Source organism: Chanos chanos, chromosome 4 (assembly GCF_902362185.1).
Source record: "Chanos chanos chromosome 4, fChaCha1.1, whole genome shotgun sequence".
Taxonomy (NCBI): Eukaryota; Metazoa; Chordata; class Actinopteri; order Gonorynchiformes; family Chanidae; genus Chanos; species Chanos chanos.
In genome coordinates, this window is record NC_044498.1 from 11,823,762 (window position 1) to 11,843,912 (window position 20,151).

Genomic DNA, 20,151 nt, shown 5'->3' on the forward strand with positions numbered 1-20,151 from the left:
AAAGGACATCCTGGGATAGGGGCCGTCTGAAAGCACCCCCCCCACCTGTATGTTCCAGTATATTTACAAGTTCTTATTGTTAGGTTTGCAATAAATGTGTACTTTGTTACAAAAAAAAAATTAGACTGAATAAAGTTGTAACTTGAATACATGCTTGGGATCCTTGTGTTACTGATCTTGAATATACTTTAATATCGTAGCAAGAAGCTTTGACTTTATAGTCCATCTTATGTGGGGAAAAAAAGTATGTTACATAAAATCACAGAAAGCAGAGAAACAGCAGGGAAACGATGAGTCTGTTCCGAGTACTTGTTATTTATTCAAATACAACTGAAAACGTTACACTTTGGAAAAAAGGGTGGATGGTCTTAGTAGTAGATGGCATGAATGTATAGTTCCCTCCACCCAACATAATAATTTAATAAGGAGAATCTGTAGAACGAAAGGAAATAGAGAGGAGGCATCAGAAAGCAAAGCAGATGGGGGAGAGAGAAGGAAATGCCTCTTCAATAAAGATACAAAGGTTTAGTTCAAGGATAAATGTACATATATCAGTCAGCACACTGAAATGTCCCTTTGGTGTAGCCATAGCTCCACCTGGTGATGACAGTTTACTCAGCCAGCTGAATATTTGTTTGCTTTTTTTTTTTTCCTCATCTATATCAAAAACAGTTTATGTTGACCTTTGTGCAAGCGGCAGCATGAATTTGGCATTAATAGGGTAATGTCTTAAATTTTTGTCTGACAAGATGATGTACAATACTTGGACAGGTGTTGAGAGTCTGTTGACGTGTGATGTCTTTTTTGTTTATGTGAGAAAGCATGCAATGCATATCTGACCTAATGTAAACTTAACACAATGAGTCAGGAACCGTATATTAACGTGTGAGAGGGACGTATCTGGCCATTGAAACTACTGGAGTGTTTTAAGGCATGTTAGGCCAAAAGTACTTGATCAGTGACTGATGTGTGTTTGGCCAGGTTACGTGCGCACGTGTGTGTGTGTGTGTGTGTATGCAGGATGTGTATCAGTAATAAGTAGTGTTTCAGTGTTTATATTTTGGCCAGGTTTGTGCAGTTCATGCTTCACTCTCTCCTGCGCCTGAATTTTGCACTTCCTCCTCCAGAATGGGCACAATTAGATTGTCCTTGGACATCAGGCTGTATTTCATCACAAAACGAGTGAACCGGTGACACAGGAACGTCTCGTTCTGAAGAGGAAAACATACAAGAGTCAAGGGAATAAATCACGAGTACAGGCAAACAGACAGATAAACAGAAAGAAACAGATGTTCCTCCTGCTCACCTCATATTTGTCAAATATCTGACGATGATGAAAGTAAGCGTGGGAGAATATCCTGTAGATACGACGGCAGACTGAACCAAGTTTAGCTACGGATGACTCCTTAATACTCACTCTGACAAAGGAAAACACGTATGGTGAGTACATAAAACACTGAATATTTCAGCACTAATCATTACTGGCCAACATTCGTTTGTATGGCAATCTGACTAAAACAACTCTGAACACGCATTTTTTTTTTGTAGTCATTCATCTGTTCTTCTGTTCTAACCAGTTTGCAAAAATAAATGTGAAAAAATAACAGATTGCAAGCCTGGCCATCACATCTGTGCTGCAAGTGCTTACCGGCTTGGAAAATACTTGTTACTATTGAGAAGACAGGCGGCTCCATCCAGAGTGTGTCTGGTGTAGTCAATGGCTGGACACTGCACAGAAAACATGAATGTCTGTTTGATATAACTGCCAGTTAAGACTGTGATGCTAACAGATATTAGTCTACATATGACTCTATATGGTTTCATTTTTAACTATTACAGATTCATGCAGGTGTGACAGCATTATGTGGAAAAATGATAAGAGAATGAAAATACATAGAGGTGTAGTCAGGTAACATCATATGCTAGCACAGGCAGACACTGTACAGACAATATGGTTACCTGCCAAACAAACACAACCCACAGAATAACAAAGACTAAACACATATCATATAACGTTTCATTCTAGATGTGTTCTGAAATCACATAGCTTATATTTTGTTTTGTTCGGCAAAAACAACAACAACTTTATTCTTTTAGATGAGATCAGACTGTTTCAAGCATAGCTTCACATTGCGCTAGAAGTCTGGGCTAATCATAACGTCACAGGACCAACCGAAGCTCTGAGGTGGAAATGAAAGAAGATTTCGTGAGCTGAAGACACCTTACCTCTTTGGGGGTTTTGTGTGCAGCACAGAGGAAGATCCACTGTTCTGTTGCAGTCATCTGGGTGCATGTTTCAGGGTGGCATTCTCCCTAAGAAAACATGATACATCAGACTTAAGCAACTCACTCATAATCTGTCATACCACGCGTAATCTGTCAAACATACGCCCGGAAGCCTTTACTGCAGTACACGTTGGTACTAAACTGATGCTACTTATGTATCAAGTTGCAACTGTAGTACAAGCTGTGCTACTTCCAACAGACATCAGTTTGTGTTCTAGTTTGAAATGTAGCATGAATGTGAATGATGAGAAAGGACGTTATACCTGTAATTTGACAGCAAGTCCATTCAGTTCCAGACAAAATTGTCTGTAAGAAATGGAGACGAGTAAAACTGAATGGTCACAAAGTTAAATCACAAAGAACAAAAACATCAGAAAACAAATAGGGTCTCGTGACAAAAACTACAATAGTAGATTTATAGTCCCAACATGTTATGCTTATCTTGCATAAATTTAACAATTACTTCCATACAGTCATACTAATTTGGGTTCATGTCGATAATTATGAGTGGACATGAGGGTGAGCAACCATTCTCAATATGATGACCATTTCGTTTCACTGTTGTGACTGGTAGCCTATATTCCTTTTTTATTTCAATTCCAACCCCTTGGTAATGAAGTAACGTTTTCCCCGGGATTTCCGTGGACGTTTAGCGTGCATGACACAACACGGTAAGAACGCACGGGGCGAAGCATCTAAGATACGCTTTTCGTAACCCATCGTCGGAACACTGTAGTTTTACAACGGCAGACCCAAGTCAATAACATCCGCCGTCACTTAATTACGTAGCCTAGTGTCAGTGCGATCGGATTCTTTTGGCACCGCAGTTGACTTTTCCGGAGTACTTATGAATTCTCCTTCCCATCTTTCCTTGACCTCGTGACGACTTCAATCGGGGTCAAGGAAAGGGGGTCAAGGAAAGGATATAGGACTTTTTTTTTTTTTTTACTATTCGGATGCACCCCTGGACTGCTGCTGATTTTCAAACTGACTAAATTCGGTGCTTGGCTGAGTCTTTGATTGGCTGAATAGTGCAGACACTAGTCTCCTTGATACAAATTTACTGCCAAAAACCATGTGCACTTCAAACTGCCAGAATCATATTTGAGATCTGAGGAATCCTGCTTGGCAAAACCTCAACTTCTGACATTCCTCATGATACTTTTATGCTTGATTAAAACAAATTTCATGCATGCAGTCCCAATTCATACTTCATAAGTCAACCACGAGACTGAATAAAATACTGTTAAATTTTAATCAACTACATGTACCACTAATGTAACAGAATGGAGTGAAATGTACCTCAGGTGTTCATATTTCCAGACCCCTTCGTCTTGGCCCTCTGGAGGCTCAAGGATCTTGTCAATGTTGGCACAGTCTGAGCGGATGTTCTGCTGAATGTACTGGGGAGGAAACAGAGGCCAAGATTTACCAGCTGACTGCCTAATAACAGCTGACGTTAAGATGGATTCCAAGCTTATACATGATACATTTAAATTTCCCAGTAGTCTGTCATTACTGTAAGTTTGGGTGAACTGGCCACAGACAGTAAACTAAATCTTCGTAGGGCCGCTGAATGGAACGAAACAAAATACAGTAGGTGTCGGCACAAATGCATGCTGTTCACATCACTCAGACCCACCTGTTGCACAGCAAGTGTGCTGTCCATCTCCTCAAACGACTCATCCGGCCAACTGTAAAAGTCCTGAGGACACATTGTACGATAGCAATATTACATGAGTAAAAAAGTTCAGAGGTGAATTTAAAGAAAGGTACCCTACTGAATAAAGCACTTTGGTACTGAATATATTAGAGGACCAAACAGTGGGTGGGCGACGTGTGAGGTACGATCCTATTTCTCTTCTGTGCTACTGTGACAGAGACAACGTTCCTTAGACTGGTTAACAGCTACATAGCTAATCTGTGTGCTAGCTCCTTTCCAAAGTACACAGTTCCCAATCTCTCTTATTTTCAGAAGAATGCTAGTAGTACGAGTGTTAACAAAATATCTTAATTAACCTTAATTTGCTGACTAGCTAGGTGAGTTGCACAGTTAGAGTAACATAAGCACACACACAACAACGTGTAGACTACTACTTAATATTGACAGTAATGTAAAAACTAAGATAGCTAGCCAGCTAAAGGATAGTTAATCGTATCGATTTACAAAGCTCTGTTGCTCTGGGTCAAAACTACTCTATATAGTAGAATAACAACGCTAGACCAATTACATGATTTTGCTATAGCACCAGTGAGGTTAGCAGTATTTCAACCAGTTGGGCAATTAAGTTCATTTGGCAAAGTAAACGTGATCTGTCATGTCTAACAGCTAAGTTAGCCTAAGATGAACTATTAGGGTGCTGGCGTCAAAACCAAACCAAAGCCAGTTTTAGGTTAAACTATGATGACATGATCCAGCTTGCTCAGTGGTTCATGTTAGGCCATTTTCATCCAATTTGAAACCAATCCATCCCCATGCGTAAACACTGAATATCTTTACAGGACCACAACGCAAGTCTTTCGTACTTTTCCTCATCTAAACGCTATCTCTTCAATTCATTACGAAATGAACGATGAATATTCTGATACCTTCGCCTTCGTTCCTGGGCGATTTCTCCTCAGAACTGCTGTACCCTCCGCCATGACCATCTCGGCAACAACTTCCGGATATAAATGTTCCGTTCCACATTCTACCACTAGACGACGCTTCAGAGTGGCTGATGGTTTGTTCAGGTTGATAAGAAAGTGAGTGCAAATCAGAAATTTTTGTTAGATATTAATGAATAGAATTAATCAAAGCCAATTCTCAGTGAATACATACATAAATCTCCTGCAACACTACCAGCAGTGACAACCAAATCAGACAAATAACAACCACGCCCCTTATTTAAAACTGAGATTTTTTTTAAAATCTTAAAATAAAGGTTTTTTTTTTTTGGTTTGCTTGTTCGTCTATTTTTGACTGTCACGAAGAATGTCAGAGAACTCCACAGGACTGAGCCACTCTCATGGAATACGAAGTAATTACACTACCGTTTACAAAAGTAAAGCAGATAAAACTGTCATACTTATGCTACTACAGCAATCACTCACTCACTCATAAAGCCGCTTATCGTGATGGGGGGTGGTCCTGGAGCCTATCCCAGACCTCAAAGGGCGAAACGCAGGGAAACACTCTGGACAGGTCATCAGTCCATCGCAGGGCAGACACACAGACAACACACTCACACACACATTAATACCTAGGGGCAATTAAGTGTCTCCAATTCACCTAACCTGCATGTCTTTGGACTGTGGGAGGAAATCGGGGCTCCCGGAGGAAACCCACGCAGACACGGGGAGAGCATGCAAACTCCACACAGAAAGGACCCTGGCCGCTCGGCCGGGAATCGAACCGGAGACCTTCTTGCTGTGAGGCCATCGTGCAATCAAACAAACAAAAGTTTGAACAAAAAGACCACTAAAACAAACTGTGTGACTGTTGTTTTCAATTAAATGGCTTGGAGTGACATCGACAGCAATGTCTCAGACTAAAAGAAAAACAACTAAACAATATTCCTCAGTTTATTAAATAATTTTAAAAAAATCCATTTCCAACTATTGTTTATTGCATAGTAGCACATTGGCATTGATTGCATAATCACAACCCAACCAAAAGTTTAGTTGCTCCTTCACAGACTGATTCTAGATGCTTATCCAATCGCGTTTCTGGAAGTTTCTCGAATTCAAACCCCGGAACGAGCATACGGTAGATATTAAGAAATAACTATCTATTATTAGAGACTTTTGGAATGTATTTTATTGCTAATTGTATCTTATTCACTTATCTGATCACGCTGCACGATCTACACATATACTATAAGGTAACATGTGTTTAATAATTGCGTTTTCCGCAACAATCAATTTGTACATGCTGGTTACCGACCTGGCCATCCAAGTACCCGGATGACAAGGATCCATGTGAATTTATAGCTTAGTGAATGACACGTTAGGTTGTCAGAGTGGTGACAGCTGTGAGCACTCACGCCTTCTGCACGTTCACGTTAACCATCGTTTACTATTTTCCATTATTTTGTTGAGCGAAGCTGGACCAATTTCTTCTTTCTTGACATTGCTGTCATAACTTAGAAGTAAGTGATGGTTACTTATATATATAATTTTATGCATCAGATTGCTTGAATCATCAACTTGGTCTGTGCACCGGCGGACACTTGCTCTAACTTGCTTAGCAGAACGTATTTGGCAGTCCGATTGTTTTCTGCGAGACAGGTGAATTGAGAAAGCGTGCTTTATTAAGAGCAATGACCAAATAGTCACAACTGCCATGCAGCAGATTTTGTTTGATAACCTTACTGGTCCTAAGTTGTCTAACAAAATACTAAAATGCATAACAGTTTGTTAATTATACGACGGCTGGTTATCAGTGGGACCGCTGACATTATTAAAGATTTTCTGTCTCACTGTCAACATTTTCTTTTGTCTCGGACGGGAAATATTATGGTCAGCGTGGCCCGCATAGATACTGTTTTTGAATAAGACTAGCTTTAAGGACACATTGTTATTCTAGTACGTTCTCTAGTAGTGATGTAATTGTGACTGAGAGCCACAGACACACTGAGGGGTCGTGATAAGAGAACTTCGAGATATACCGATTTGTGAATCAATCATTTGGCAGCCTATCTTAAAGTTGGTTATACTGTCACACTGCCATATTGACTCACCAACAAAAAAGTCAAAGCTGACTGTTTTTCATTTGTTGAAAGTCTCTGAACACCAGGCGGCTGTATCTAAACTGTTTGTGGTACATATACTTTTGAGTAAGGTCAGGATAATGCTAAATGAATGAGTGCACGTGGCCTCTATTTTCGTTGATTTAATAACTGTTTTAGAGGCATACATCCGTGCTAATACAACGCGGTGTTACAAAGAGGAAGACATTTTTGGCTCTGTCATTTGGTCAGATCATGACTACACAAACGTAACTAAGGCGAACCTTGTTCTTTAATATTCTGTTCATTAGTTATTCCAGAGTGAATATCATCGCCACATTCTGACTTTGTACGCTTCTCATATTTGCCAGGCATGCTGCGTTTACCCAGCCTGATGAGACAACTGAGGCCAGTGTCCCGAGCACTGGGCCCTCACCTCAGCCGTGCCTATGCCAAAGATGTTAAATTTGGTGCCGACGCCAGAGCCCTCATGCTCCAAGGGGTGGACCTGTTGGCCGACGCAGTCGCTGTTACTATGGGACCTAAGGTACGTTGGGCAAGCGATGGTATATTTTCTGTTAAGTTTTTGAAAATACTGTGTCTGCGTACTAAGACTCTATTTGCGTGCTTTGTTCTACAGGGACGCACCGTTATCATTGAACAGAGTTGGGGCAGTCCCAAGGTAGGACTTGATGACATATTTTCAGCATATATTGAGAGACTTGAAATCACATTAATGTCATCAGAAATTGAAACAGCGTTACAAATAAATATATTTAGAAAAAATCTCTCACTGTATCCTTCCCAAGGTTACTAAAGACGGCGTGACAGTGGCTAAGAGCATTGACCTAAAGGACAAGTACAAAAACATTGGTGCTAAACTGGTCCAGGATGTGGCTAACAACACTAACGAGGAGGCTGGAGATGGCACCACAACAGCCACTGTGCTGGCGCGTGCCATCGCTAAGGACGGCTTCGACAACATCAGCAAGGGAGCCAACCCCGTAGAGATCCGCAAGGGCGTGATGCTGGCCGTGGAGACAGTCATCGCTGAGCTGAAGAAGCTGTCCAAGCCTGTAACCACACCAGAGGAGATTGCACAGGTAGAGTGGGCTGACTCTTTTTTTTGGGGGGGGGGGATATGAGATTCTGGGTTTTTTTATATATATATATATATATATGAAATTATCTGCTTGAGAATAGTTAAGAGAACTAGAGTCACCCAGAAAATCTTATTAAGCTGTTAAAATATATTCTTTACAGTAGATTTTTTTTAATCATCGTGTCTTTTTTTGTTAATTACTATCTATTGTTTAGGTTGCCACCATCTCTGCGAATGGGGACAGTGAGGTTGGGAACATCATCTCTGATGCGATGAAGAAGGTGGGCCGTAAGGGAGTTATCACCGTGAAGGATGGGAAAACAATGCATGATGAGTTGGAGGTCATTGAGGGACTCAAATTTGACAGAGGATATATTTCCCCTTATTTCATCAACACAGCCAAAGGTTAGAGCTTTATCCTGCTCTTCACTTTTTTTTACGTTGTGGGCGTTCTAATTCATATGCCAAAACTTTTTTTCACAGTCGCTTTATGCACTGGATGCATGACTTATGTTTTGAAATAGCATTTGTTTCTTTTGTTACTGTAACTACTGCAGATTTGAATACTAAACTAACCCCTGTCTTAAATGAACAGCTACATCACATGAATTGATTCTTTTCTTTCTTTTTTTTTTTTTTTTAATTTTCATATTATGATATAAAGACTGCCAGTCGAGACGTCTCATTTCACCCGTTCCCTTTCTCAGGTCAGAAGTGTGAGTTCCAGGATGCATACCTTCTGCTGAGTGAGAAGAAGATCTCCAGTGTTCAGAGCATCGTTCCTGCCCTGGAAATTGCCAACCAGCACCGTAAGCCACTTGTCATCGTGGCTGAGGATGTGGATGGCGAGGCCCTTAGCACACTGGTCCTCAACAGGTTAATGAAACTTAATGCGCAACATAAGACACAGTTATAGAGTGTCTTAAACAGGTATAGGGTGTCTTGAACATATGTGACCTATACTGATTAGTGTTGTTCAAGTTGTACTGACTGGTTTAGATGAAACTGTGCTTGATCATAATAGGCCTAGTTACGTCTGATGTAACTGAATCTTATGGATATTCTAGTTTTGTTCAGGAATGGCAATCTCTTCATTTTGTTTTCAGGCTGAAAGTAGGACTTCAAGTTGTAGCTGTGAAGGCCCCAGGGTTTGGAGACAACAGAAAGAACCAGCTGAAAGACATGGCCATTGCCTCTGGGGGCACTGTGAGTTACATTTGGAAAATGAGTTTTGTGATTTGGGGTCATATTTCACTGCCCAAAAACTATATATTGCATTGTTAAATCCCATGTATATGTATGTATCATTTAAATAAATGTGTGCTGTTGACTAAATTTAATTACATAAAAAAAAAAACATGTCTAGTTGTAGGTCTAGTTTGTAGACCTGCCCTTCATGTGGTTTGTACTCTTTAACCTTGATTGTGTGATGAAGGATGCTGTCCTGTGTGTAGGTATTTGGTGAAGAGGCCACAGGCTTGGCTCTGGAGGACGTCCAGCCACGTGATTTGGGACACATTGGAGAGGTTCAGGTTACCAAGGATGACACCCTCCTGCTGAGGGGCCGCGGGGATCCCGCTGCCATTGAGAAGCGCATAGCAGAGATCACTGAGCAGCTGGAGACTACCAATAGTGACTACGAGAAGGAAAAGCTGAACGAGCGACTCGCTAAACTCTCTGATGGCGTGGCAGTGATTAAGGTCAGAGGGGACAGATGCTAGTGTCAGAGTCTCTGTCCGTTCTCAGTTCTTCAGTGGTATTAACTCTAGTATATGTCACTTTGAGCAGTGTATTTTTTTTTTTTAATTTTAACTTTCTTACACTCACTCTCATTGAGTATAACATATATAATGGGAGGGTAGGGGGAAGCAAAGCCATACTCCTCACATTCACTTGCAGTTACGCTGCCACCTAGTGGCTTTCGTGTAAATTCAAGATCAGTTATGAAGCAAATGAAGTTACAAAATGCCCATTCATAGCGCTTTAAAGTATTCACATTACAAAATGTCAAAACTCGTTACCAACATACGTTATGTTAATAAAACCTGAATCGTGTGTGCCTTACAGGTGGGTGGAACAAGTGATGTAGAGGTAAATGAGAAGAAAGACCGCGTAACAGACGCTCTTAATGCCACGCGGGCAGCGGTGGAAGAGGGTATTGTGCCAGGAGGAGGCTGTGCTCTCCTGCGCTGTATCCCGGCACTTGATGCCCTCAAACCAGCGAACAGTGACCAAAAGACTGGTAAGTAATCATGTGTTACAATGCAAAGACAGCACACGAGGAGCATAGGAATGCAAGCTGCCCTCTGCTGGACAATCTGAATAAAAAAGGCCACCGTAAAAAGTGCATAGGAAATGCACTGAGACTGATGTAATAATTAATAGTAGTTATTACCTGTATCTTTAAATAGACAGCCTACAGGAGCCCATAGATAATATCTCACTTTTATACCCATGTCTCTTTTGTTATCCCACAGATGTTTATAACACCAAGAGGTGACAGTTCATAGCACTGTATGTTGTGTTGTAATAACTGATGATGTTAAATTAATGTTTAATGAGTCCCGTTTAAAAATGTGGTGCTGCTGTAGCCATTCATCCTTTTAAAATCTTGCTTTTTTTCCACTCTCTTGTCTTTCTGTGTTTTCAGGAATTGACATCATTCGCCGTGCCCTGCGCGTTCCAGCAATGACAATTGCGAAGAATGCAGGTGTGGAGGGCTCCCTGATTGTGGAGAAAATCCTGCAGACAGAGGATATGGGATATGATGCGCTACAGGGAGAATTTGTTAATATGGTGGAGAAAGGCATCATCGACCCTACCAAAGTAAGCACTTCACATTGTAAGAGGTCGAGTCTCCCACCGTTTTATAATGATCTTCTCCTCTTAAACTCTTCTCCTTCCCCTTAGTCCTTTCTCTGCTGTCACACAGCTTACATGTGTGTTCCTACACCTTTATTTTTTCTGGTTTTAAAAAAACAGCTGCTAGTCATCCCTACTTCAGCTTTTACAGGCATGGAAAAAATATAAGTACATGTTGTCTACACCTCTTTCTCTCGGGTTGATTTCAGGTTGTTCGGACAGCTCTGCTTGATGCTGCGGGTGTTGCCTCTTTGTTGTCTACCGCGGAGGCAGTAGTCACAGAGTTACCCAAAGAGGAGAAAGAGGGGGGCATGCCAGGCGGGATGGGAGGAGGCATGTACTAAACTGCCTTAGCACTGGCCGTGCGATAACTGGAGACTTGGTATGCGGGACAGGATGATGGTATCGTGTACCTTGCTCGGAGACCGTGTTGGGAATGCTGTGGAATAGAACACATTAGGCCGTTACCAGCGGAACGTCGTTTGAACAGTACCCAATGCCTTTCTGTCGGTAAACAAGACCAAGAACGGTTGTCTGACAGACCCAGGCTACCATCCAGAGTTGACTGAAACCACACAGTGTTAGAGGTGTACTTGGTTTTACTGTTTGATACAGTTTGTCCAGTTCAGATGTGAAGAATCATGCTGTCTCTCCTAATTCTGTTGTACTGTCAAGCCACAGACCAAGATACCTCTGTGATACATCATATGCCATAATTCTGGTACCATTCTGTTCTCATTTCCTCACAACTCATTTTTGTCTCCATCTTAAACCACTCTGTTCAGTTATCTTTTTTGTATACTTGGCTTTTCATTTTCTGTCCACAATTTCAGCTAAGTTTAAATAGATCAATATTGATGGTGTTTCAGCTCATGTAATAGACAATGCACTTTTCCAAAACTGTAAATATCAGTGTCCAACATCAGTTGAGGGGAGCAGACTTTGTCTCGTGTAGAGAAAATGATACATATTCTTGGGTAACTTTAGAAAAAAAGTCTATTACCTTTAAGAAATATTATCTTCTCTTATTATCTCGTTAAGTGCCCTTAAACAGCTGGGACACTGATACAGTTTTGATTTAAATTTTAAATAGCTGTCAGTGGTCTGAGAAAGTGAACAGGTGATCTAGCGGTTCAAACTTGTACCGTTGGTTATAAGATGCCTTCTGTGTGTATGAATGGTGGGGGGGGGTCTGTTCTTGGAGAATGCTTAGATATATGATTTGATCTCGTCAGTGAGTGTTGATGTTATCAGAATTAAGACAGAGCCTAAACTGTTGTATCTTAAATGTTGAATGGGTTTTCTACAGTGTTGAATGACACTAATACTTTTTAATAAAACGAAGGTGTCGACCATTTCACTCTTTACTGTCTGTTTGTTTTCTACTAATTTTTAGGAAAAAAAACATTCTATGAGTCTTGCACTCTTTAACTCAGTCTGCAACTTTTGCCAGACTGGTAAACGATCCTTAGGTTTAGTCTTTTGTAATATATGACAGGTTTGTCCAGCAGTACGTGATCACTCCCTCATCTGTACAATATCAGCCTCCTCAGATTCTCCCCTGATCTTACTCTTTAACAGCTAAAGATTTTAACTCATCTAAAATCATTATTCATGATCATTTGCTATACAGCGTTGCAAAAGGACTCAGAAGAGTATAGTAACACAAACATTACATATTGCACAGTGATTTATGGTGCCATCTTTAGTGTAAAGCTTTTATATTGGAATTGAAACTATGGGTGCAGGTATTGTGAATTGGAATAGTTCTAATGATAATGAACCCTGCATGTCCATCTCTCCCGCTGTTCTTTGTTGCTGACTTGAGCTGCAGGTGTTGCTGGTTACGAGTGCGCAGCATCTGCCGTTGCAGTCAGCAGATAAAGACTAGTAATTACCAGCTACACCTTGGTTACTCCTTGGGTCACACGTGCATTGTATTCATTGCATACATACACTCATTGCATCCATGCACAGGCATGTGTTTTTGTTTTTTTTTTATTTTTAGAATGAGGGCGAGTGCTAATGTGGTGTACTGACTTCAAACAATACCAGCTGTAAACACATCTTTGTTTTCTTTTTTTTTCCTTTTTTTTTTAAAATCATGGATTATTGGATCAAACATAGTTTGGTAGACGAGGGGGGGGGGGGGGAGTAAAAGGGAGGGTGTGATTGGAAATAATGTGCAGGGCTATGCCGTTTGCATTGATGATTCAGGGTTTTCGCCTCTATGGTCTGGATCAGGTCCTTGGCAGCTTCTCAAAAGCACCAAATCCTAGGTATTAAAATAACAAAAAAACCTCAGCGCGCCATCCTGAAGTGGGTTTATAAAACAGGCCGCGCCCACACTGGTGTGGCTATCACACGCAGGAGAAGAACGTGTGGAGAACCCTCTGCAAGATGAGTAAGGTAAGGAAAACATACAAGGAAAGAAGTTTTTTTAAGTTTCAAGGAGGAGGAACTAACCTCAAAATCTTCATGACCAGTGAGCATTGTTTTGCATTTGAAGGCCCCTCTGTTTAAGAATGCTTGAAGACTGTCAATCACTCAAACCTCAAGAAATGTGATAGAACAAAATACTAGGAAGAAAGCGTGATGAATGTGTATAATGTTTTCATTATCATTTACATGTTTTACTTTTCTAATATATGTAACTCGTACCTAGGTCGTCATGACTGTTGCATGAATGTTTTTTTTTTTTTTTTTTACAGATCATTTTCTTCGAGGAAAAGAACTTCCAGGGGCGGTCATATGAGTGTGACACCGACTGCCCCGACATGAACCCACACATCAGCCGCTGTAACTCCATTCGTGTGGAGAGTGGCTGCTGGGTTCTGTATGAGAAGCCCAGCTATGGTGGGTACCAGTATGTACTGACTAGAGGAGAATACCCAGACTATCAGTGCTGGATGGGCTACAGTGACTCCATCCACTCCTGCAGGACCTTCTCCTATGTGAGCATTGTTTGTGTGTGTGTGTGTGTGTGTGTGTGTGTTAGTGCGTGTGTGTACACTCTCATATTTTCAGAGGGAGATTGTGGGAATTTCACCTTTTTAAACGTATGCTCACAGTTGGCTAATTTTTTTTAGTTACTACTCATATGTAGTAAAATCAGGGGCATCATAATTACATTCTAAAGAGTACATGTATTCTCTTCTCTTTAATTCAGCCCCAAACCCCTGGTTATTTTGCCTGTACTTAATATGTGGGATGCATAAAAATGAGTACTTTTACTTAGTGAGCAATTTTATCAACATTTATGGGCCAGGGGTCTAACACTAAGGTCTAACACCTTCCATAAAGCAAGATTATAACTTCCATAAAGAAGGATTACAGCTTTCTACAGCATGTGAATATTTAAATGTTTTATTTTTCCCTGTGCGTCACATTCTCTCACTTTTCCTGTTGAAAGAGCAAAACGTAAACAAACCCTGTACCCTTTACTATTTGTAACTTTAATTTTCCAAAAATCTACAACAGGAACCCTCTTTTTTTCTCCCCTTGAAACTGCAAGCTATTATCTTTATGGACTTTTCTGTGAAAAATCTATCTGCTCCCATGTGACTATTTGTTCAGTCCTGTCAAAGTCAGTTCCTGGAAAGGAGGAGTATGTGAGGAGAAATTTAAACCTGTCTAGGAAAGTTGGCTAATCGTCTCTGTTTCTCACACAGGCCAGCGGAGGGCCCTATAGGATACGCATCTACGAACGCCCCAACTTCCAGGGTCAGATGATGGAGTTCAGTGATGACTGTGAGTCCGTCCATGACCACTTCCGCAGCCGAGACATCTACTCCTGCAATGTGATGGATGGGTACTGGACCATGTATGAACATCCCAGCTACAGGGGGCGCCAGTACTTCATGCGGCCTGGAGAGTACAGGAAGTTCAGTGACTGGGGCGCTACATGTGCCACCACCGGCTCCTTCCGCAGGATCACTGATTTTTAAAAGGTCCACTTCTTGTTGACTTTTGACTGACAGACTTGACAATAAAGAGGAGTATAACAAATGATGCTTTGTTTGTGAGTCTTATTTGACATCTCTCTGGGCTAGATCAGTTAGGGTTGAATATAGTCATTCATCCAAAAGCAGTATGAGTTTTGAATATTCTTCTTTTCATTTGAAAGAGATTTTTACGTTTAAAAATCAGAACATTACAATGAATCTTTCTGAATACTGATAAAACATACCAAGTTAAAAAAAATAATTTGAGAGCAATTATTATCTCACCCTGACCGATAAAGAATAATGTGTGACGAAAAGGATAACACGGATGAAATAAAGGTTGCTTGGGATAAGATCCGGGATAGCCACTAAAAGGTTATCATGTAAATCATTATTTTGCAAAAGACAGGAATTAAGAGGGGTCTCCATGCGTGTAGTGTCATTTTCACTTACACAAAGAGGCTGCACATTCTTCAGTGCAAGTGCATTTCATTCCAGTGTTTTCTCCAGTGTTCCTAACTGTCAGGTCAGGTCAAAGGGTCAAAGGGCATTAACAGTGAAAACATGCCTCGTTGGCAAAGTTCCCACACGGGGAGAGGTGTCACAGACAAAGGCATGAATGACCTTTAGAGAAAAATACTTTTGTTAGAAACAGAGAGCTCTGCTTGAGCCAACACAGAGATCCAAACAGATTTCAATATCTGCAGCCTCTTGAAAATTTAACCTGGTCATACACAACTGGAAGTCTCTAGGTCACAAGTATTGTCAATAAAAATATATAGGATATGTATATGCATGCAAAGACATGCAAGCACATATACAATAATGATAATACCACATTTTCACACAAATAAAATACTTATGTTGAGAATGTTTTTTTATTTTTCCTGGTTCCACTAACATATTCAGCATAGATCAGCATTCCATTTCAATGTTCCAAGTCAAGGAACCAGTAAGCATTTCATCTGTTCAGCTGTTGGTGGCGAAATTTTTTCTGGAATAGGTGAGTCAAAGTCCGAGTAGGTCGGTACCTGTAAAGTATTTGCTGACTCAAGCTTTTGATAATTAGAATGACAAAAGCCAACCTGAAGCCTCTTTTCCCAAAGGGAACGTATATAAGGAAACCAATTTCTCCTCAAACGCATCACACAGACTTCAGCAACAGCAAGCATGGGCAAGGTATACGTCTATAGACTTACTCATCCGGGTCTAAAATCTAGACATTCCTCACCTTACAGTACAGAAATTTCTCTTGCAAATGTCTTTTAAAGTGAACTGTTATAATACATGGATTGATTATTTTGCTCTCAATGTAGCAGTTACTTTTCAAGGTCTTAATGTCAGCATTTCTGATTTCAGATCATCTTCTACGAAGACAGGAACTTTGGCGGCCGTCACCATGAGTGCATGAGTGACTGTGCCGACCTGCACACCTACTTCAGCCGCTGTCACTCCATCAGGGTGGAGAGCGGCTGCTTCATGGTCTATGACCGCTCCAACTTCATGGGAAACCAGTATTTCCTCAGGAGGGGCGAGTACTCTGACTACCAGCGTATGATGGGCATGAGTGATTGTGTCAGATCCTGTAGGATGATCCCAATGGTATGAACTAGCACAGAGTCAAAACACCACATTACTACATTTAGATGATCAGCATGAACAATCAAACATTTTTATTTTTAGTCTAATCTTTATAACCATCTTTAAAAATTCAGTGAAGAGTACTGTCCCTCTTGCAGTTTATTTACTACAATTGTTTTGCAATTTTGTTCCAGCACCGTGGATCTTACAGGATGAGGATGTATGATCGTTACGATATGGGCGGTCAGATGTTTGAGCTGATGGATGACTGCCCAAACATGATGGATCGCTTCCACATGTCTGACATCCACTCCTGCAACGTGATGGATGGTCACTGGCTGATGTACGATCAGCCCCACTACAGAGGCAGGATGTACTACCTCAGGCCCGGAGAGTACAGGCGCTACAATGAATGGGGTGGCATGAGCTCCAGGATTGGGTCCATCCGTCGTATCATGGACTTTTGAGGAGAGAGGTCTTCTCAAAAAATGTCTTATGCATGCATTTTTTTTCACTCTGAATAAAATGGTTTACAGGCTCGAACAGGCTATCCATCTCATTTCTTTTGGACCTCAATTTGTTATTCTCAGACCATGTAGCAATGCCCTCTTATATCTCACTGCCATATCTCTCTCATTGCTTTTTTATAAATGCAAATGTAAAGAGTGGAACAGATAAGAAACGCAACATCCTAGCCATCCAAGATTGATATTCAGTTAAGAGAATTTCCACCATATTCAAAATAGGAATTATATACGGAACAAATAACTGCGAAAATAAAGGACTCTGTAACATGAACTATCTGATCAGGGTATCAGGCCATCACAGTCAACCAAAACTGATTTTACAGTATACCTTTACACAAACTCTACAAGTGCCCGGAACTACACTGATCTGATTCAAGACGTTTCTTCCATGAGAACTCAATAATTTGACATTTTATTGCAGGAAAATCAAGTGCCTTTCCAAGTGTTCAGCTGGTTTGAGATCTGGGCACCAAGACAGTCGTGGCATGTGGTTTACATCATTTTCACACTCATCAATTCATTCAGCGAAAACTTATGCCCTATGGATGGGGTCATTGTCAGTCTGAAAGAGACCTCTCTCCATTATGTTAGGAATGCTTCACCACAGCATGAAGGTGATCATTCTGATCGGAGCTGTATTTTATTGGTGTCTATCTCGCCTTCTAATTGTTTCGATAGACCTAAAATACAAGAAAATACATCCCGTGCTATAACAAAGCTGCCAGGACTGTTTATCATTGAATATCAGTGGATTAGTTTCAAACACATTTCAGTTAGAATGTCATGTACCTTCTTGGTTGTATAATGCCCAGTGTTCCCACTTAACCCAAAGCGTTCTGCAGTATTAAAACATTAAAGTTGGCAAGATTTTCCGGGATTGTTGATCTGACCAAATACTGCAAATGAGTTCAGCAAAAATGCACAGCTCGTGCCTGGAAAATACATTGAACCTAACATTGACGCCATTGTTTTCCCATTGTACATTTTTACTTGAGTTATCAGTGTAATATCATGATTTTATTCATTTATTTTTTTTAACTGCTTTCTAATTTTACTGAATGCTAATTTTATATTAATTGATTTCCTTTTCTGTAAGATGTTGAGCAATATCTCAGTTAAGGATAAAAGGATGAATCCCACTCCCTGTCCCAAAAAGACAGATCTAAACACAGAAGCACCATTCACCATCATTATTGGGCCTGTAAGATCACATTTAAAAGTGAAATTAAAGGACCCTGACCTTTGACTGTAATTTACTGACATCCTAAAACACATTTGCACCGCAAAATTTTGTTTTAATTTTCTGTCTTTCTGCATTGCTAAATTAAGAAATTATTGGAATTATCATGCTGTTTTGGACAACCAGCACTTTCGCAAAATATGGTTCAAGACAAACATGAATATTGAAAGACAGCTGTTTCCATCTTTTTATTTCATTGCTAATACAAAATGTTTTATACCCCAGATAAAAATCAGAGGTGACATCCGACTGGACAAAATATTTTTTCACCGGTTGTTATTAGGCCAGACCATGTCTGCACTCTTTGCCAATAGGAGCCTGTCTGTCTTAGTAGGTGATGCGTCTGAAGGATCCTATTCTGGGGCTCATAGACCTCCAGTGATAATACTGCCTATATTCACCGGGACCCAACAGGTACTGACGGCCCCTGAAACTAGGATGTTCATAGAACAGCCAATAGCCATCCATGATGTTGCAGGAATAGATGTCAGAGAAACGGCAGCGGTCGTACACTGAAGGGCAGTCCTCAGTGAACTCAATCATCTGACCTCTGAAGTCTGATCTTTCATATATCCGCATTCTATAGGAGCCTTGGTGCTGGAAGAGAAAAAAAAAAAAAACAGAGAGAAAATGTTAATTTTTGTAAGATCATTTACAGTCAGATCAGTTTTTGACATCAGTTGATCGTAACCAACCTGAGGGATCATGTGACAGGACCTAATGCAGTTGTTGAAGCCCATCCAGTGTTGGAAATGTGGATATGCTCCCTTCTGCAGGAAGTACTGGTAACCCATGTAGTTTGCTCGTTCATACAACATCCAGCAGCCACTCTCCACCTTGATGGAGTTGCAGCGGCTGAAGTGTGAGTACAGGTCAGTGCAGTCATCACTGCACTCGTATGAACGCCCCTGGTAGTCCCTGTCCTCGTAGAAGATGATCTGAAAACACACGTTTTGGGTTTTGCTCGTCAGTCGATCCACTCAAGTAAAAACAAAGAGAGAAAGAAAGAATGGGCAGACGGAGTATCATTATGGCCTTGAACCCAAACTTTACTGGTTGTGTTTGAAAAGTTTATGTGCATTTGTCAAAGTAAAAAAAAAAGGTGCGTAGCGAAATGAACAGTCTTACCTTCCCCATAGTGATTGCCAAGTTTGGTCACTCTGCAACGTGGGCTGATGTCTACCCTTGCCCCTTTATATCCTCCATAGAATCAGCAGCATTGTCATTCAAATCAGTCGGTTTAACACGTCAGCTTTTTTTTTTTTTTTGAAGGCACAATGAACTGCTCCTATACAGAAAAGTGACCCTTGTGATCAATGGAGTGTTTCATCTAGCCGCTGTTTTTCAGGAGGTTAGGATTGCTTTTATTTTCTTTTTTTTAAACAATTTACAGCGATTTATAATTCTATCCTTAGACAGCGAGTTATCTTACTTTAAAAGGGATGTTACAGGGTTCCCATGTGAGACACTCTGTTATAACCATAATGATCCTACATCTATGATTCACAGCTTAAATCTCACATGCGCAACACCAGAGGACCCTGGTTTGTAGCCCATGGCAACACTCTGGCTACATTCATTTGGACAGGTCAATCAGCCAGGGCTGTCTTCCCCCGTCTTGCTATGTGGTGGGTGCTATTGATCAAGCAAATGTAACAGTGGGTACGACTGAGTGAGTAGCATTCTCTTCCATTTGCTCAGTGATGCTGTGCAGTTTGCGGTGGTCAGCTTCATAAGTGTTGGATAATAAGTATGAGGTGGAGACTCATTCAATTGTGTGTCATATGAGTAATTAAATCCTTGTCCTGTAAATCTGGAACAGTGTTAATGAAAGATGATATTTCAAGATGACAAGACCAGTCATACAATCATCAGCATTCGTTATCTTAAGATATTACTG

General features: G+C 40.7%; 5 protein-coding genes across 6 annotated transcripts; 3 read left to right on the forward strand and 2 right to left on the reverse strand.

Annotated features, from left to right (window-relative positions):
• Positions 1–1,010: 1,010 nt before the first annotated feature.
• On the reverse strand, positions 1,011–4,938 carry LOC115809045 (MOB-like protein phocein). Of its 2 annotated transcripts, XM_030770506.1 has the most exons (8): positions 4,876–4,938; positions 3,929–3,991; positions 3,589–3,689; positions 2,550–2,592; positions 2,227–2,313; positions 1,649–1,728; positions 1,307–1,418; positions 1,011–1,211 (listed from the first exon to the last, which is right to left on the reverse strand). In XM_030770506.1, the coding sequence occupies exons 1-8, from the start codon at positions 4,933–4,935 to the stop codon at positions 1,080–1,082; spliced, it is 678 nt and encodes a 225-aa protein (XP_030626366.1). In that variant the 5' UTR covers positions 4,936–4,938; the 3' UTR covers positions 1,011–1,079. The 2 variants fall into 2 exon arrangements, with proteins under 2 accessions (XP_030626366.1, XP_030626367.1); XM_030770507.1 differs by lacking the exon at positions 3,929–3,991 and having other exon boundaries at positions 4,876–4,935.
• A 1,369-nt stretch (positions 4,939–6,307) lies between these two features.
• Positions 6,308–12,314, forward strand: LOC115809764 (60 kDa heat shock protein, mitochondrial-like). The gene is made up of 11 exons (XM_030771571.1): positions 6,308–6,416; positions 7,367–7,542; positions 7,636–7,677; positions 7,805–8,098; positions 8,313–8,502; positions 8,805–8,973; positions 9,204–9,303; positions 9,552–9,797; positions 10,165–10,339; positions 10,748–10,923; positions 11,169–12,314. Exons 2-11 carry the CDS (start codon positions 7,369–7,371, stop codon positions 11,301–11,303), a joined length of 1,701 nt encoding a protein of 566 aa, XP_030627431.1. The 5' UTR covers positions 6,308–6,416; positions 7,367–7,368; the 3' UTR covers positions 11,304–12,314.
• A 1,045-nt stretch (positions 12,315–13,359) lies between these two features.
• On the forward strand, positions 13,360–14,906 carry LOC115810141 (gamma-crystallin M2-like). The gene is made up of 3 exons (XM_030772066.1): positions 13,360–13,368; positions 13,671–13,913; positions 14,631–14,906. The coding sequence occupies exons 1-3, from the start codon at positions 13,360–13,362 to the stop codon at positions 14,904–14,906; spliced, it is 528 nt and encodes a 175-aa protein (XP_030627926.1).
• Positions 14,907–16,073: 1,167 nt separating this feature from the next.
• Positions 16,074–16,951, forward strand: LOC115809110 (gamma-crystallin S-1-like). The gene is made up of 3 exons (XM_030770627.1): positions 16,074–16,082; positions 16,263–16,505; positions 16,679–16,951. Exons 1-3 carry the CDS (start codon positions 16,074–16,076, stop codon positions 16,949–16,951), a joined length of 525 nt encoding a protein of 174 aa, XP_030626487.1.
• Positions 16,952–18,578: 1,627 nt separating this feature from the next.
• Positions 18,579–19,388, reverse strand: LOC115809650 (gamma-crystallin M2-like). The gene is made up of 3 exons (XM_030771390.1): positions 19,380–19,388; positions 18,947–19,189; positions 18,579–18,848 (listed from the first exon to the last, which is right to left on the reverse strand). The coding sequence occupies exons 1-3, from the start codon at positions 19,386–19,388 to the stop codon at positions 18,579–18,581; spliced, it is 522 nt and encodes a 173-aa protein (XP_030627250.1).
• Between the last annotated feature and the right edge of the window lie 763 nt (positions 19,389–20,151).

What these genes read in the sequence shown, in the direction of transcription:
- LOC115809045 (XM_030770506.1), bottom strand. Translation starts at nt 4,935, where the DNA reads ATGGTCATGGCGGAGGGTACAGCAGTTCTGAGGAGAAATCGCCCAGGA. An exon ending in GCACACTTGCTGTGCAACAG is followed by an intron (nt 3,690 to 3,928) that starts GTGGGTCTGAGT and finishes TTTCCTCCCCAG; the next exon opens with TACATTCAGCAGAACATCCG. An exon ending in CACACAAAACCCCCAAAGAG is followed by an intron (nt 1,729 to 2,226) that starts GTAAGGTGTCTT and finishes TTTTCTGTGCAG; the next exon opens with TGTCCAGCCATTGACTACAC.
- LOC115809650 (XM_030771390.1), bottom strand. An exon ending in CCTGTCACATGATCCCTCAG is followed by an intron (nt 18,849 to 18,946) that starts GTTGGTTACGAT and finishes TTTCTCTTCCAG; the next exon opens with CACCAAGGCTCCTATAGAAT.
- LOC115809110 (XM_030770627.1), top strand. An exon ending in CCTGTAGGATGATCCCAATG is followed by an intron (nt 16,506 to 16,678) that starts GTATGAACTAGC and finishes ATTTTGTTCCAG; the next exon opens with CACCGTGGATCTTACAGGAT.
- LOC115809764 (XM_030771571.1), top strand. Translation starts at nt 7,369, where the DNA reads ATGCTGCGTTTACCCAGCCTGATGAGACAACTGAGGCCAGTGTCCCGA. An exon ending in CTGTTACTATGGGACCTAAG is followed by an intron (nt 7,543 to 7,635) that starts GTACGTTGGGCA and finishes TTTGTTCTACAG; the next exon opens with GGACGCACCGTTATCATTGA. An exon ending in GAACAGTGACCAAAAGACTG is followed by an intron (nt 10,340 to 10,747) that starts GTAAGTAATCAT and finishes CTGTGTTTTCAG; the next exon opens with GAATTGACATCATTCGCCGT.
- LOC115810141 (XM_030772066.1), top strand. An exon ending in CCTGCAGGACCTTCTCCTAT is followed by an intron (nt 13,914 to 14,630) that starts GTGAGCATTGTT and finishes TTTCTCACACAG; the next exon opens with GCCAGCGGAGGGCCCTATAG.